Source organism: Lepidochelys olivacea, assembly GCF_965140295.1.
Source record: "Lepidochelys olivacea isolate rLepOli2 genome assembly, chromosome: 4".
NCBI lineage: Eukaryota > Metazoa > Chordata > Testudines > Cheloniidae > Lepidochelys > Lepidochelys olivacea.
Genome location: NC_140414.1, coordinates 72,938,268 through 72,953,929, shown reverse-complemented (window position 1 = coordinate 72,953,929; position 15,662 = coordinate 72,938,268). Strand labels below are relative to the sequence as shown.

General features: G+C 44.6%; 2 protein-coding genes across 4 annotated transcripts in view; both read left to right on the top strand.

Moving 5' to 3' along the window:
• MARCHF1 (membrane associated ring-CH-type finger 1) overlaps positions 1-15,662 on the top strand; it is a 482,864-nt gene that overhangs the window by 19,730 nt on the left and 447,472 nt on the right. The window lies entirely within an intron of this gene.
• LOC311519325 (uncharacterized protein) overlaps positions 2,828-15,662 on the top strand; it is a gene marked incomplete at its 3' end in the record, with an annotated part of 57,311 nt that continues 44,476 nt past the window's right edge. Inside the window, exons 1-2 of the mRNA XM_084625744.1 lie at positions 2,828-3,665; positions 4,242-4,640. Coding sequence (XP_084481870.1) covers positions 3,080-3,665; positions 4,242-4,640 — 985 coding nt within the window. The 5' untranslated portion in view covers positions 2,828-3,079. The remainder of the gene's footprint in view (positions 3,666-4,241; positions 4,641-15,662) is intronic.

Sequence of the window (15,662 nt, the reverse complement as noted above, 5' to 3'; positions counted from 1 at the left end):
CTCTAAAGTGCCACAAGTGCTCCTGTTCTTTTTGCAGATATAGACTAACACGGCTGCTACTCTGAAAAAAGAATCTGTTTTTGAGCAGCATTAATGCAGTTTGGAGGACTGGGCCGTATTACTCTCAGACTCTTCTCTTGAGGTGAGGGTTACATGTGAGTAAAGTTTGTATGGTTACGTCCTCGGACTACCCCTTTGTGGGGATTGGTAACATAGGACCAACTCCGTGAGTGTTCCAGGGCTGGAGCACCCAGGGGGAAAAATAGTGGGTGATCAGTGCCTGCCAGCTGCCCCACCAATCAGCTCCTTCCCCTCCCTCATTATGCTTCTCGCGCACTGTGGATGAGGAGTTCAGCGGCATGTAGGAGGCACTGGGGGTGGAGTAGGGAGGGAAGAGGCGGAGGTGGGGTGGGGTGGAGTTTGGGGCAAGTCGGGGTTTAAGCACCCCCAGGGAAATGAGGAAACCAGCGCCTTTGCGTGGTAAAACTCAATATAAAACAAACTGGATTTAGCTACCATTGCTCCCACTGTTTGGCAGTAATACTTAATAGAGCAACCATAGTACCAGAGCCCAGTTAGCTGTGAAATACCCACAATTCTGCTTAAAACCATCTGACCCATCTTTGCTATCTGTCCTGGACAGTAATGGAGAGCACAGTAGTCTGCATTTGTGATACCTGTATGTTTACTGAAACATAGCGTACTTGTACTGTTTGCATTTTCATAATGCTGAAGTAAAAAAATGAGCAAATGTTCCATGAATATGAAGATGAGTCAGCTAGAAGTCAACAGGTACGCTAAGCTTGTCTATTTTGCTCAGATAAACATGCACCTTACCTTACTTCCTCACTCTATGCCTCCCTCTAACAAATTCTTTACAGTACATGTGCATGGTAACTTGTACTTGTATAATCTGTGCATTGGCTATAATGCTTTTAGGAAGTTCTTAAAAACATACATGCATAGAAAGGTAATTGCACCTCATCTGTATGTATTAGGGTTGTGCCTAGAGGCACCAACCAGTTCTTGGGGCCTGGCCATTTGTAGGCATACATAAATGAGCAACAGTTACCCTCCTGAGGAGCTTACAGTCTCACTCCTTGATCCTGTAAAACAGCTGCCTAGGCAGATACCCACACCTCTGAGCAGCGCTATTGACTTCAGTGGGGCTGTGCAGGGATGCTCTAATGCAGTTGCCTTTGCAGGATCAGGGCCTAAATAAAGACAGAAGAAACATGTAAGCATCAGGATGGGGTGGGGGGAGAGGGGAGAAACCCTCATTCTGACATAAGTGGCGGCTGTCTGTCCAAAAAATCAGCCATTGTCATAATCGGTACTGTGCTTTGGCATTTAGTTAGTTGGTGGAAGCATGTCTTGTGATCATCTCAAGCTATTTTGATGAATCGTTGATCATTTGTTGAATATCCAAGAACTATAGAATCATAGAATATCAGGGTTGGAAGGGACCCCAGAAGGTCATCTAGTCCAACCCCCTGCTCGAAGCAGGACCAATTCCCAGTTAAATCATCCCAGCCAGGGCTTTGTCAAGCCTGACCTTAAAAACCTCTAAGGAAGGAGATTCTACCACCTCCCTAGGTAACACATTCCAGTGATTCACCACCCTCTTAGTGAAAAAGTTTTTCCTAATATCCAATCTAAACCTCCCCCACTGCAACTTGAGACCATTACTCCTCGTTCTGTCATCTGCTACCACTGAGAACAGTCTAGAGCCATCCTCTTTGGAACCCCCTTTCAGGTAGTTGAAAGCAGCTATCAAATCTCCCCTCATTCTTCTCTTCTGCAGGCTAAACAATCCCAGCTCCCTCAGCCTCTCCTCATAACTCATGTGTTCCAGTCCCCTAATCATTTTTGTTGCCCTTCGCTGGACTCTCTCCAATTTATCCACATCCTTCTTGAAGTGTGGGGCCCAAAACTGGACACAGTACTCCAGATGAGGCCTCACCAATGTCGAATAGAGGGGAACGATCACGTCCCTCGATCTGCTCGCTATGCCCCTACTTATACATCCCAAAATGCCATTGGCCTTCTTGGCAACAAGGGCACACTGCTGACTCATATCCAGCTTCTCGTCCACTGTCACCCCTAGGTCCTTTTCCGCAGAACTGCTGCCTAGCCATTCGGTCCCTAGTCTGCAGCTATATCTGCTGCCTGACTGCATGAGAGCAGTGGCTATTGGAGTACAAAGGGCCAAAATACAGCAGAATAAAACCACCAGGATATAGTAACAGAAATCCAGGTCTCCATTCTACAGGGTGGCTATAGATCAATGTTTGTTGAATCTTGATTATCAGGCACTCACGGGGGGCGGGGGCGGGGCGGGGATGGATTTCAGGGGCTGCAGATCCACTTTATAGATAGCCCCCATCTTCCTGCTCATTTGGGAAACCAGTTTTCTCCTCCTACTTGATAAGTGCTCCCCCTATGGTTTCAATCCACTCTAAATTGATTACTGATTACCACGTGAAAAGAATGTTTTACAGAGCCCTGTATGCTTTGTCATTCTGTCACAAACTGGTGTACTGTGTCAATGAAGTCCTTCTCCTTCTTAAGTCAATATGTGCTAGAGAGGCTCTTCTGTGCTACTTCTACATTTTCCACAAGATGGCATTGTTATTGAAAGGTAGAGACACATGGAAATACTACTTATTTTTGTTCAATGACTCCAATCCAGTGAAAAGCTGTCGTTTGGCTTCAGATACTTAGCCCTGGTCTACACTAGGACTTTAGGTCGAATTTAGCAGCGTTAAATCGATTTAAACCTGCACCCGTCCACACACTGAAGCCCTTTAATTCGACTTAAAGGGCTCTTAAAATCGATTTCCTTACTCCACCCCTGACAAGTGGATTAGCGCTTAAATCGACGTTCCCAGCTCGAATTTGGGGTACTGTGGACACAATTCGATGGTATTGGCCTCCGGGAGCTATCCCAGAGTGCTCCATTCTGACCGCTCTGGACAGCACTCTCAACTCAGATGCACTGGCCAGGTAGACAGGAAAAGAACCGCGAACTTTTGAATCTCATTTCCTGTTTGGCCAGCGTGGCAAGCTGCAGGTGACCATGCAGAGCTCCTCAGCACAGGTGACCATGATGGAGTCCCAGAATCGCAAAAGAGCTCCAGCATGGACCGAACGGGAGGTACGGGATCTGATCGCTGTTTGGGGAGAGGAATCCGTGCTATCAGAACTCCGTTCCAGTTTTCGAAATGCCAAAACCTTTGTGAAAATCTCCCAGGGCATGAAGGACAGAGGCCGTAACAGGGACCCGAAGCAGTGCCGCGTGAAACTGAAGGAGCTGAGGCAAGCCTACCAGAAAACCAGAGAGGCGAACAGCCGCTCTGGGTCAGAGCCCCAAACATGCCGCTTCTATGATGAGCTGCATGCCATTTTAGGGGGTTCAGCCACCACTACCCCAGCCGTGTTGTTTGACTCCTTCAATGGAGATGGAGGCAATACGGAAGCAGGTTTTGGGGACGAAGAAGATGAGGAGGAGGAGGAGGAGGTTGTAGATGGCTCACAGCAAGCAAGCGGAGAAACCGGTTTTCCCGACAGCCAGGAACTGTTTCTCACCCTAGACCTGGAGCCAGTACCCCCCGAACCCACCCAAGGCTGCCTCCTGGACCCAGCAGGCGGAGAAGGGACCTCTGGTGAGTGTACCTTTTAAAATGCTATACATGGTTTAAAAGCAAGCATGTGAAAGGATTACTTTGCCCTGGCATTTGCGGTTCTCCTAGATGTAGTCCTAAAGCCTTTGCAAAAGGTTTCTGGGGAGGGCAGCCTTATTTCGTCCTTCATGGTAGGACACTTTTATCACTCCAGGCCAGTAACACATACTCGGGAATCACTGTAGAACAAAGCATTGCAGTGTATGTTTGCTGGCATTCAACCAAAATCCGTTCTTTCTCTCTCTGTGTTATCCTCAGGAGAGTGAGATATAATTCATGGTCACCTGGTTGAAATAGGGTGCTTTTCTTCAGGGACACATTCCTGCTGGGCTGTTTGCCTGTGGCTGAACAGAAATGTTCCCCGCTGTTAGCCACGGGGAGGGGGGAGGGTTGAGGGGGTAGTCACGCGGTGGGAGGAGGCAAAATGCGACCTTGTAACGAAAGCACATGTGCTATGTATGTAATGTTAACAGCAAGGTTTACCCTGAAAGAGTGTAGCCACTGTTTTATAAAATGTGTGTTTTTAAATACCGCTGTCCCTTTTTTTTTCTCCACCAGCTGGATGTGTTTCAATGATCACAGGATCTTCTCCTTCCCAGAGGCTAGTGAAGCTTAGAAAGAAAAAAAAACGCACTCGAGATGAAATGTTCTCCGAGCTAATGCTGTCCTCCCACACTGACAGAGCACAGACGAATGCGTGGAGGCAAATAATGTCAGAGTGCAGGAAAGCACAAAATGACCGGGAGGAGAGGTGGCGGGCTGAAGAGAGTAAGTGGCGGGCTGAAGAGAGTAAGTGGCGGGCAGAAGACAGGGCTGAAGCTCAAATGTCGCGGCAGCGTGATGAGAGAAGGCAGGATTCAATGCTGAGGCTGCTGCAGGACCAAACCAGAATGCTCCAGTGTATGGTTGAGCTGCAGCAAAGGCAGCTGGAGCACAGACTGCCACTGCTGCCCCTCTGTAACCAACCGTCCTCCTCCCCAAGTTCCATAGCCTCCACACCCAGACGCCCAAGAACGTGGTGGGGGGGCCTCCGGCCAACCAGCGACTCCACAACAGAGGATTGCCCAAAAAAAAGAAGGCTGTCATTCAATAAATTTTAAAGTTGTAAACTTTTAAAGTGCTGTGCTTAATGTGCTGTGTGGCATTTTCCTTCCCTCCTCCACCACCCCTCCTGGGATACCTTGGTAGTCATCCCCCTATTTGTGTGATGAATGAATAACGAATGCATGACTGTGAAGCAGCAATGACTTTATTGCCTCTGCAAGCGGTGATTAAAGGGAGGAGGGGAGGGTGGTTAGCTTACAGGGAAGTAGAGTGAACCAAGGGGCGGGGGGTTTCATCAGGGAGAAACAAACAGAACTTTCACACTGTAGCCTGGCCAGTCATGAAACTGGTTTTCAAAGCTTCTCTGATGCGTGCCGCACCCTCCTGAGCTCTTCTAACCGCCCTGGTGTCTGGCTGCGCGTAACCAGCAGCCAGGCGATTTGCCTCAATCTCCCACCCCGCCATAAACGTCTCCCCCTTACTCTCACAGATATTGTGGAGCACACAGCAAGCAGTAATAACAGTGGGAATATTGGTTTCGCTGAGGTCTAAGCGAGTCAGTAAACTGCGCCAGCGCGCCTTTAAACGTCCAAATGCACATTCTACCACCATTCTGCACTTGCTCAGCCTGTAGTTGAACAGCTCCTGACCACTGTCCAGGCTGCCTGTGTACGGCTTCATGAGCCATGGCATTAAGGGGTAGGCTGGGTCCCCAAGGATACATATAGGCATTTCAACATCCCCAACAGTTATTTTCTGGTCTGGGAAGAAAGTCCCTTCCTGCAGCTTTTGAAACAGACCAGAGTTCCTGAAGATGCGAGCGTCATGCACCTTTCCCGGCCATCCCACGTTGATGTTGGTGAAACGTCCCTTGTGATCCACCAGAGCTTGCAGCACTATCGAAAAGTACCCCTTGCGGTTTATGTACTCGCCGGCTTGGTGCTCTGGTGCCAAGATAGGGATATGGGTTCCGTCTATAGCCCCACCACAGTTAGGGAATCCCATTGCAGCAAAGCCATCCACTATGACCTGCACATTTCCCAGGGTCACTACCCTTGATATCAGCAGATCTTTGATTGCGTGAGCTACTTGCATCACAGCAGCCCCCACAGTAGATTTGCCCACTCCAAATTGATTCCCAACTGACCGGTAGCTGTCTGGCGTTGCAAGCTTCCACAGGGCTATCGCCACTCGCTTCTCAACTGTGAGGGCTGCTCTCATCCTGGTATTCATGCGCTTCAGGGCAGGGGAAAGCAAGTCACAAAGTTCCATGAAAGTGCCCTTACTCATGCGAAAGTTTCGCAGCCACTGGGAATCGTCCCAGACCTGCAACACTATGCGGTCCCACCAGTCTGTGCTTGTTTCCCGAGCCCAGAATCGGCGTTCCACAGCATGAACCTGCCCCATTAGCACCATGATGCATGCATTGGCAGGGCCCATGCTTTCAGAGAAATCTGTGTCCATGTCCTGATCACTCACGGGACCGCGCTGACGTCGCCTCCTCGCCCGGTATCGCGTTGCCATGTTCTGGTGCTGCATATATTGCTGGATAATGCGTGTGGTGTTTAATGTGCTCCTAATTGCCAAAATGAGCTCAGCGGCCTCCATGCTTGCCTTGGTATGGCGTCTCCGCACAGAAAGAAGGCGCGGAACGATTGTCTGCCGTTGCTCTGATGGAGGGAGGGGCAACTGACGACACGGCTTACAGGGTTGGCTTCAGGGAGCTAAAATCAACAAAGGGTGTGCCTGTACATCAAGGAGTATTTCAGGCAGGACTGCACGGAGGGTTCCAATAAGAAATGGTGCACCTAAGTTATCGTTCTTATTGGAACAAGGAGGTTAGCCTGGCCTCTGATTGATACATGGCTAGATTAACCTCGCTGCGCCTTCTCTGTGACTGACTGCAGTGTGATCTAGATAGGGGAGGAGGAAAATGAGTCCAAAACAAATCTGGTCTATGTCTTGTTCTGACCCACTCCATCGATCCTTTACATCTTTGGCTGGCAGCAGACAAAAAAGGCGCGAAATGATTGCCTGCCCTTGCTTTCACGGGGGGAGGGAGGGTGGGAACGGGGTCCTGACGACATGTACCCAGAACCACCTGCGACAATGTTTTTTGCCGCATCAGGCATTGGGATATCAACCCAGAATTCCAATGGGCAGCGGAGACTGCGGGAACTGTGGGATAGCTACCCACAGTGCAACGCTCCAGAAGTCGACGCTTGCCTCGGTACTGTGGAAGCGCTCCGCCGAGTTAATGCACTTAATGCACTTTAGAGCATTTTCTGTGGGGACACACACACTCGAATATATAAAACCGATTTCAAAAAAACCGACTTCTATAAATTCGACCTAATTTCGTAGTGTAGACATACCCTTATTGGCATTGTTCGCCCTGTTTTAATGAGATTTGAAGTGTTTTTATGGAGCTGTTACAAGCCTAGAGCTCAGTGCGTAAAAGTCCTTTGGCCAATTTCCAGAGGAACCTGGTGTGCTTAAGTAAATTGTAGAATAATTTTTTTCCCTTTGTTTGCTTTATCTTCATTTAATATTTTTAAGCTGAATTTCAATCTTTGTGAAAGGGACCAGATTGACAGAACTAGACAGCTCAGATTTTCTATATATCCATAGAAAAAGTACAGTATGGGCAGTATCTGTGCGAACTGCCCCCACTATGGACCTCAGTCATGAAGAACCATCTGTAGAAGTGAAAGGCTAACTTGCTCTCTGTGGCCATCAGTCCTTGACTTTTCTGCTGAGACACTTAGGAGTGCCAGTGGACTGGCGTGAGGTCACTGAATAGCCTGCAGATAGGGACTGAAGATTGTTCCCATCAACTTGTTTCATATTCATACAAAGCATTTCACCTCATTGTTTCTGGTATGTGGATTATTTCTTTAAAATGCCGTAATTGGAGCACATCCATGCTTTGCCCATACAAAGTGACACCCTCTCCCATATATGTAGAGTGCCCATCTTTACAAATGAGAGAGAAGGGATTCAGATGAAAAAAATGTGCCCCCTATCTGATGTAGATTGTGTATTACCAGAATAAACACTATGTGGGGAGATAGTGTTACGTTTGGAGGGCAATTATTCCTACAATGGGGACTGTCTTAACTCATATGGTCTGAAGCTTTGAATTTTTTCCCCTGATACTTGAAACACTGTCACATTGCATGGAAGCTTTACATAAGTAATGAACTAGTACAAACCTCTTACCTCTTATATACATATATTGGCAATAAAATGTATAGAGCTCTGTCATGGTGACACAGCAAGCTGCGCTTTACACCCATTTCAGTCCCTCTCAAGTGCATCCCTAAGGTGATAAGCCTGAGTTCCTGCACCTGTCTAGGATGGAATCATGTGGTCCTACCACTTTTAGACTGGATATCTGGATGACAGTGCCCACATGGAAGGCTCAGCTGGTTTGAAACCTAGAAGTCTGTTGTTGTTTTTTTTTCCCCCTGAGGAGCAGCAGATTAAAGTCACTCAAATAGCTGTTTTTAAAAACAAAATATTGTTTGTTCATTTCCCAAAAGTACACCACACATATGTGTATAGGCCTTTCTTTATTTCACCCTTTGTTCTATTTCCCTGACCCCTTACCTAAACATTAGTCTTTCCTTGAAAGCTTTAGTAAGTTTCATTTAGCTCAGTTACCTCCATCTCTGGGAGAGAGCCTGCTTGCTGTAGTTTCTTTCTCTTCAGATCCTATCCAGTGGCTGCTTGCTATCCACTCAACCCTCCTTCTCTAGGCCAGTATCTTTAAGATATTAGTATCCCCTTTTTATCCTAGGCTCAGGCCAGGGATGAAAAGACCATGCCAGTTTAGTTAAGCGAGGCAGGCGTATTCCCCAATTCATACTTCCCCCATTGTTTCCTCAAGGACCCCAGTATTCTTCAGATTATACCTTATTTTTACCATTATTTCATTTCCTGTTTGTTTTTTCCCCTGAAACAACATCCTTTGATTTATCACCTAGCAGTCAGGCAGGATAATATCAAATAGGTGAATGGTGGTGCATGTCATTTTATGTGAGGAGTTTTTATAACTCCCTAATTTCTCCATAAACTCTTTCCCTTTGGTGATTGTAAGAACAGTACAAAGAAAAATATCTACATTTTCAGAGGGGCGAAGTGAGACACAAAACTTAAGTCACTTATCAAAATCTCACAACAGGTCAGTGATGGACCTAATGGTAGAATCCAGGTATTTTGACTTCCTGTCCCACATATTAGTTTCAATGCAGCTTTACTTTTTTGTCAGAATGCCTTCTTGAAAAATATAGTATAATCTGATCTATTTTCAGGTTTTGAGACTAGCCCTAGAATTGTGTTCTAATTATTCTTGTATTATGGTGGTATTCAACTTCATTGAAAAATAAGGAGAGAGAGAAGCCATCTTTTAGCATTATTTAATGAGGTCTTTCATGCCTTATTAGGGGACTCCTTGTATATAGGATGGAATGGCCAAAGTTACAATTTCTGCTGTATGTGTGCGTGCTACACCTACAAATCTGAAAAAACCCGAACCTTCTAGTATTCATTTAAAGATAGGGGCAGAAGAATATTTTAGCTGGCATGGGGTGGAGTAAAATAAATTAGGACTGTAATGAAGTTGACCGTCACTCCATATTTAAGAGATTCATAGAATTTAAGGCCAGATCACCTAGTCTGACCTCCTGTAATATGACAGATCACTTAATATCACCCAGATATCCTTATGTTGAGCCCAATAACTTGTAATTGGCTAAAACATATGTTCCAGAAGACATCAAGATATGTTGGATCATCCTCTAGCTAGGTAGAGGGGCAGAAGGAAGGGGTCTGCTGAGTGCATCTCCCCATATTTGGACTGACTTAATTTGTGTTCCACCTAAGTTCCCCAGCTCCACTCTGAAGAAGTTGAGGAGGTATGCATTAATAAGGCTCACTTCTTCACACCTTCAGAGGAAAGAGTGGGAAAGGAGTTGGGGGAATCCGCCCCCCACCCCACCTCCTTGAATCTCACTTGGCCCCATTCTGATTACAGGGCTTTCTTTAAAATTCCGAGACAGAGATTTGTTAAGGTGAATCTTGGGTTTCAAACACTGTGATTTGAGTATAGTACCGTCTAGAACTAAATTGCCTTAACTGGGGCACTCACTGTAGAATATTTTGCTCAGACTTTGGCTCTAAATTTTATTTGAAAACTTAAAAGAAATAAGTTCAGAATGGTGCTTTTCTCAGAAAAAAGCATAACTTCTTTTATCTATCCTGTTATCCAGAAGGATTCTGTAAATAAAATGAATGGAAGAAGGTTGTAAAATGTATGCAATCCACTCCATGATTTAGGGAAAAATAAGTGCTTGCGTGGCAGGCTCTTGGCATGTTCTGGGACTATGCACTCTTAAATGAAGGCCCATAAACTTAGAGTGCAACACCACAGCTCCACTGTATTAGTGCTCCTTTGCTGAATTTTTACTGTTTAATGTGTAGAGGCACTCCAGATTTTGCTCAGTGCTCATCAGCATGCTGAAAGACAGTGAAATGTGAACCAGTTATGCTGGAAGTAACAAGAAAATTAATGCCATCTTTCATGTCTGTGAAAGTGATGCCCCCTGTGAAACTGTCTTTTTAACTTGCTTGCTGAGCAAAGTGATGTGATACACATGCCAACCTTAGAATTAAACTTGAGATCAAAGGTTAGTGGATGGAAAATACTTCAGAAATGAAAGGTGGTAGGATAGTGACCAGTGGTTCAAAATGTTAACAAGAGTCTGTTAACCCATTTGGGAAGAGGTTCCCTATGCTTGATTTCCTGTTGACGTGTCTAATCAGGGCATCCAAGATTCTCACCTTTTTCCTCACTCTGTGCTGTACGTATGATTAGGCTGTTCAGAATCTCCTTGCAATACCATGAGCCTAAGGTAGAGCACATAAAGTAAGCAAACAAAACTTGTACAAATGGGATTTTGGATTCCTTATGACATATGTCTAATCAGGTAAAAAATTATAATCTCCCTGAATCATTCAGTTCCATTTGATCTTAGATTATTATTAGCAACCAGAAACTTTTCTGCAAGATCAGTGTTTAATGGCATTTATTCCACCTAGAAGCTCCAATACTTAATGAGGAACAGGTGGTCAGAGGAAATGTTTCTGTAGTGATATATAAGGAATGTCTAAATTTTTCCATTTTGTACTGTAATGCTCTGTGGCAGCAGTCGACAATATGCATAAAGAATAGAACTTGTAATCATCTTCTCCCAAAACACTGGCTTTTGTACTTTTTGGGCTACAGGTAAATTTAGAAAGGCTATGTCTACGCTACAGTTTGTCGCTCAGGGGTGTGACAAAACCATGCCCCTGAGTGACGTAAATTATGCTGACCTAAGCACTAGTGTGGATAGTGCTATGTTGGTGGGAGAACTTCTCCTGCTGACATAGCTATTGGTGCTTGTGGCTGTGATTTTATTATACATCTTCTGCTGCAGCACATCTGATGCACAGCTGCAGCACTATATATGTAGACAAACCCTAAGATATGCATCTTCTTTCTAGACTAGAGTCTAAATGGCAAGATCATCATGACCTAGCATATGGTAGAAACTTTCTAATTCTCACCTTCCCCATAAGAAAAGCATTCCCCTCTCTCCAAAATATCATCTGACTGCTCAGGAAAGATATCTAGTGAGAGAAAATATTCAAATATGGACTCCTAGTACTTATTACTTTTTACACAGTATTCCAGAATACATTTACTAGTATGCTATGACGTATTAAACTACACTTATCAAAATAAATGAAGAAAATATATTCTCTGATATAGTACAGGATTATTTAGTTGATCAGGTGCTTGCTTGGATTTTTTGTTTACTGCCTAATTCCCAGTCTACACTGGATCATCTGATATGAATGTTGGGCCTGCTGAAGTATAGAGAAACCTAATCTTTTAAGTAAATATTTTAATGTAAATTTAGTGCTTCTGAAAAGTGCTGGATGCAGAGCTGAGGATACTGAGATCTATTAAACATTTGTCATGGGTGATGGCAGTTCAAGTCTCCCCTCTAGTCTGCTCCCAAAACTGGGGCTGATTTAGCTGCATGGATGGAAAGACCTGCAGGATGAAGTAGCAGGATTTATACATGATCCTGGATTTGAGCATCTGGAGAGAATGCAGAGTCAAAGATGCCACCCAGGGTGTGGGCCTGAGTGACCGGAAAGATGGTTATCTGCAGTGACTGAGGAAGAAGGAGGGGGAGAACTGAACGGGAAAAATTAGAAGCTGTGTCTTGGCCACATTAAGCTTAAGCTCATTGCTGGACAGCCCCAAGGAGCTGTTAGACGGAGATCTCAGTTTGGACAAAAGAAGGTGATGGTACCCAGGATTATCTGAACCCATAGCTATGGTAACTAATCTGTTTTCCAGTCGGTCAGGAAATAAATCAGCTGGGGACACAGTACTTCCATCTGATAAATGATTGACACACACAAGAGTCATCATCATCATCATCATCATGTTCCTAATTCGCCTCTGGCGTTTAGGGCAGTGACGAAGCTCCTCCACTCCTTTCTGTTTCTGGCAAGTCTTTCAATGGTTCCCCAGCTGTGCCCCAGGTTTTTCAGCTTGGCTTCCACAGCTCTTCGCCATGTTGGTTTTTGGGCGGCCTTGTTTTCGCTTGCCTTCAGGTGTTCATCTTATTTCTACTCTGGTGATGGAATCAGTTTCCATCCGAAGCACATTACCGTCCCGTCTCCAACGCCTCCTGGCAATGATGGTGCTCAGATCCTCTTGGCTGCACTGTTAATAGATCTTGGTTTGAGATTGTTCTGAGCCAAAAGATACAGAGGATTTTTCTGAGGCAGGTTGTATGGAATGAAGACCATTTGGACATGTCATGCTTTCTCATTCCCCAGCATTCTGCACTATAAAATAGTGTTGAAAGTATACAGCTCTGATAAATCTTGAGTTTCGTTTTGGTGTTGTATTTTGATGATTTCCAGACTGTATTTAAGCTCCTGAAAGTGTTCCTGGCTTTATTGATTTTGTTCTGGATGTCCTGGCTTGTTCCACCATCCTGGCTGATTGTGCTGCCCAAGTATGTGAATGTTTCTACATTGGTAAGAACATAATCCTCTATCTGTACTGGTGACGATGAGGCAATATTAAAGTTCATGATATCATCTGTCTTATTGCAGTTGATTTTTCAGTACAATTTGCTGGCTGAATGTGTTGAATCAAGCTGTTTTTTCTTGTATATGGTGTTGGGTATGTGATAGAAGAGCGACCTCATCTGTGAAGTCCAGGTCTTCAAGGGATGAGAAAAGTGTCCATTTAATGCCTGTTGGCATGTCTTCTGTTGTACGCCACATTACCCAGTTGATGGCAATGTTGAAGAGGATTGCAGACATGACACACCCCTGCCGTACTCCTGTTTTGACTTCAAAACTGAGCTCACTGTCATCAACACTGCATGTAAAGTTGAAATAGTAGTTTCTGATGATGTTTATTATATGGAAAGGAATTCCATATGCCCGCAGAATGTGCCATAGGCTGGTCCTGTGAATGCTATCAAAAGCCTTCTCAAAGTCTATGAAATTTACGTAGAGTTGCTGTTGCCATTATAAGCACTGTTGTATTATGTTTCATAGAGTGAAGATCTGGTCTGTGCATCCACATCCTTTCCGAAAACCCAGCTTGCTCTTTTCTGAGAATGCTATCAACTGCCTCTGATATTCGCTGCACTATGATCTTACACAATACTTTGTTTGGCACAGATAAAAGTGTGATACTATGCCAGTTATTACAATTACTGAGAGTTCCTTTCTTTGGTATCTTCACTATAACCCCATTGCTCCACTCATCTGGCACTTTTTCCCTTTCCCAGACTGATGTAAATAGAGGGGCCAGGATAGATGCTGCTGATTTAGGATTTACCTTGAACAATTCTGTATTCAAGTTATCCTTGCCTGGAGCTTTACCATTTTTTCAGGATTTAATGGCTTGAATGATCTCTTCCTTAGTTGGGATGTCTGCGTTGATATCAAGATCTTCTTCTGCCTCCTGGATGTTTGCTTCCTCTTTAGGTGGCTCCCTGTTCAGCAATTCTTTGAAATGCTCTGTCCAGCACATTTTTGTGTTCTTTTTCGGTTGTTAGTAGGTGTCCTTGTTTGTTCCTGATGAGTGTTTGTTGGTGTCTGCTGTTTACCACTGATAAGCCGTGTCATTTTGTAGACCAGTTCCTTGTTCACCACGAGCAGCTGCATCCTCTGCTTGTGTTGCCAGATTATCAATATAATGCCATTTGTCCGCTCTCACACGGTGTTTGACCTCCTGGTGTGCCTTGCTCGTGGTATTTGTCCTTTAGCTTCTAGGATTTTGTGTCTAAAACTTTTTTCTTCAGGGCTCATCTGGTTTCTATGGCATTCCGTGTGCTGGGTGTAATCCACTCGTTCTTTCCTTTTCTGCCTGTAGCCTAGACAGGCTTCACTGCTCTGTCTATAAATTGCTGTTACTTTGTCCCACTTCTTGTTGTTCTCCTCATCTGCATTCCCCTCCTCTTCATCAAGGTCTGCAGTGAAACCTGTTCTTTAGCTGCAGAACGAAGACTTTCTGTATTTCAAGGGACTTTAGCTTGACGATATCATAACATCTGTGCCTTTTTTGGTGGACCCACACATCTCAGTTTTAGCTTGATGAAAGCTGTCACAAGGTGGTGGTTGCTGCCAACATCTGCAGCCCTTCTCACTTTCACATCTGTCACATCACATCTGTCACACTATCACATCTGTCACATCTGAGCGTCACCCTTTGCCATTGATCATGATATGGTCAATCTGGTTCTTATTTCTGCTATTTGGAGAACACCATGTCAGCTTGTGAATTTAACTGTGTTCAATAGGGTTCCGCCAATGATTAGGTCGTTCATATTACAGAAAGTAATATTACAAGGGTGTTCCCCCCGCCGCCCCAAATCCTTGTTTTTATTGAATAAAAAGCACACATCTAAAATAGCAGTAGTCTAGAGCAGTGCAACTCAAAGTGGTGGTCCGCAGACCGGTCCCGATCCGTGAGCCATTGGCTACCGGTCTGCGCACACATTGGAAAAAAAATTGCCGGTCCCTCATATCAGATAGCTTGAGAAGCACTGGTCTAGAGCACCCTAGAATATAGTTTCCCAAAATCTGAGGTGGTGTTGAGCGGCGGCAGCAGATTTCAGGTGGCCAGCCTTCTTCCTAGCTGGGGAGATTAATATCCACGTCATCTTGCTCATATACTTTGGAGAAGTTTGGATTTTCTACACTCACTAAACTCTCATAAAAAGAATTTCTCCAAATCAAGCATACAACTCAAGATAACATCTAATAAGCTGTCCATTTCCCTAGCAACAGCAAATAACTCATAATTTCTACTTATCAGTAAAGCAAATCCTAGCAAGAAACTTACAGGCACCCAGACCAAGGTCAGCTATCCATCCTCCCTTTTTCATTCTCATGAATCTATAACACAGCAGCTGTGCAGTTGTTTTTATCTGCCTTAGCAAGGCCAAATTCTTCCTCGCTATGTGGTGTCCTTGCTTCCAGCTTATGGTGGCGAAGTGCACAAGATAGCTGCGGGTTCTGTCAAATCCAGTTTTCTTGTAACAGTGGCTCCAGGGTGGAGGAGTCTTCTCAGAGAAATTCAAGATTCTTGAAAAGATCGTAGATAACTGAGTATAAATTGGTTAGTCTCTAAGGTGCCACAAGTACTCCTTTTCTTTTTGAGTAAAAATACTTATGCATGCTCCTGGCATACATAAGTTCCCTGAGAAGTGACATCACTAGAAATGTGAAAGCCAGTTGTTTGTTGTGGTCAAAGCAAAATGACAAATCTCTTATGTGATTATCCTATCATAAAAGAATAAATATATTTTTTTAGTATGTGACACTTACTTCCATGTAATGGCA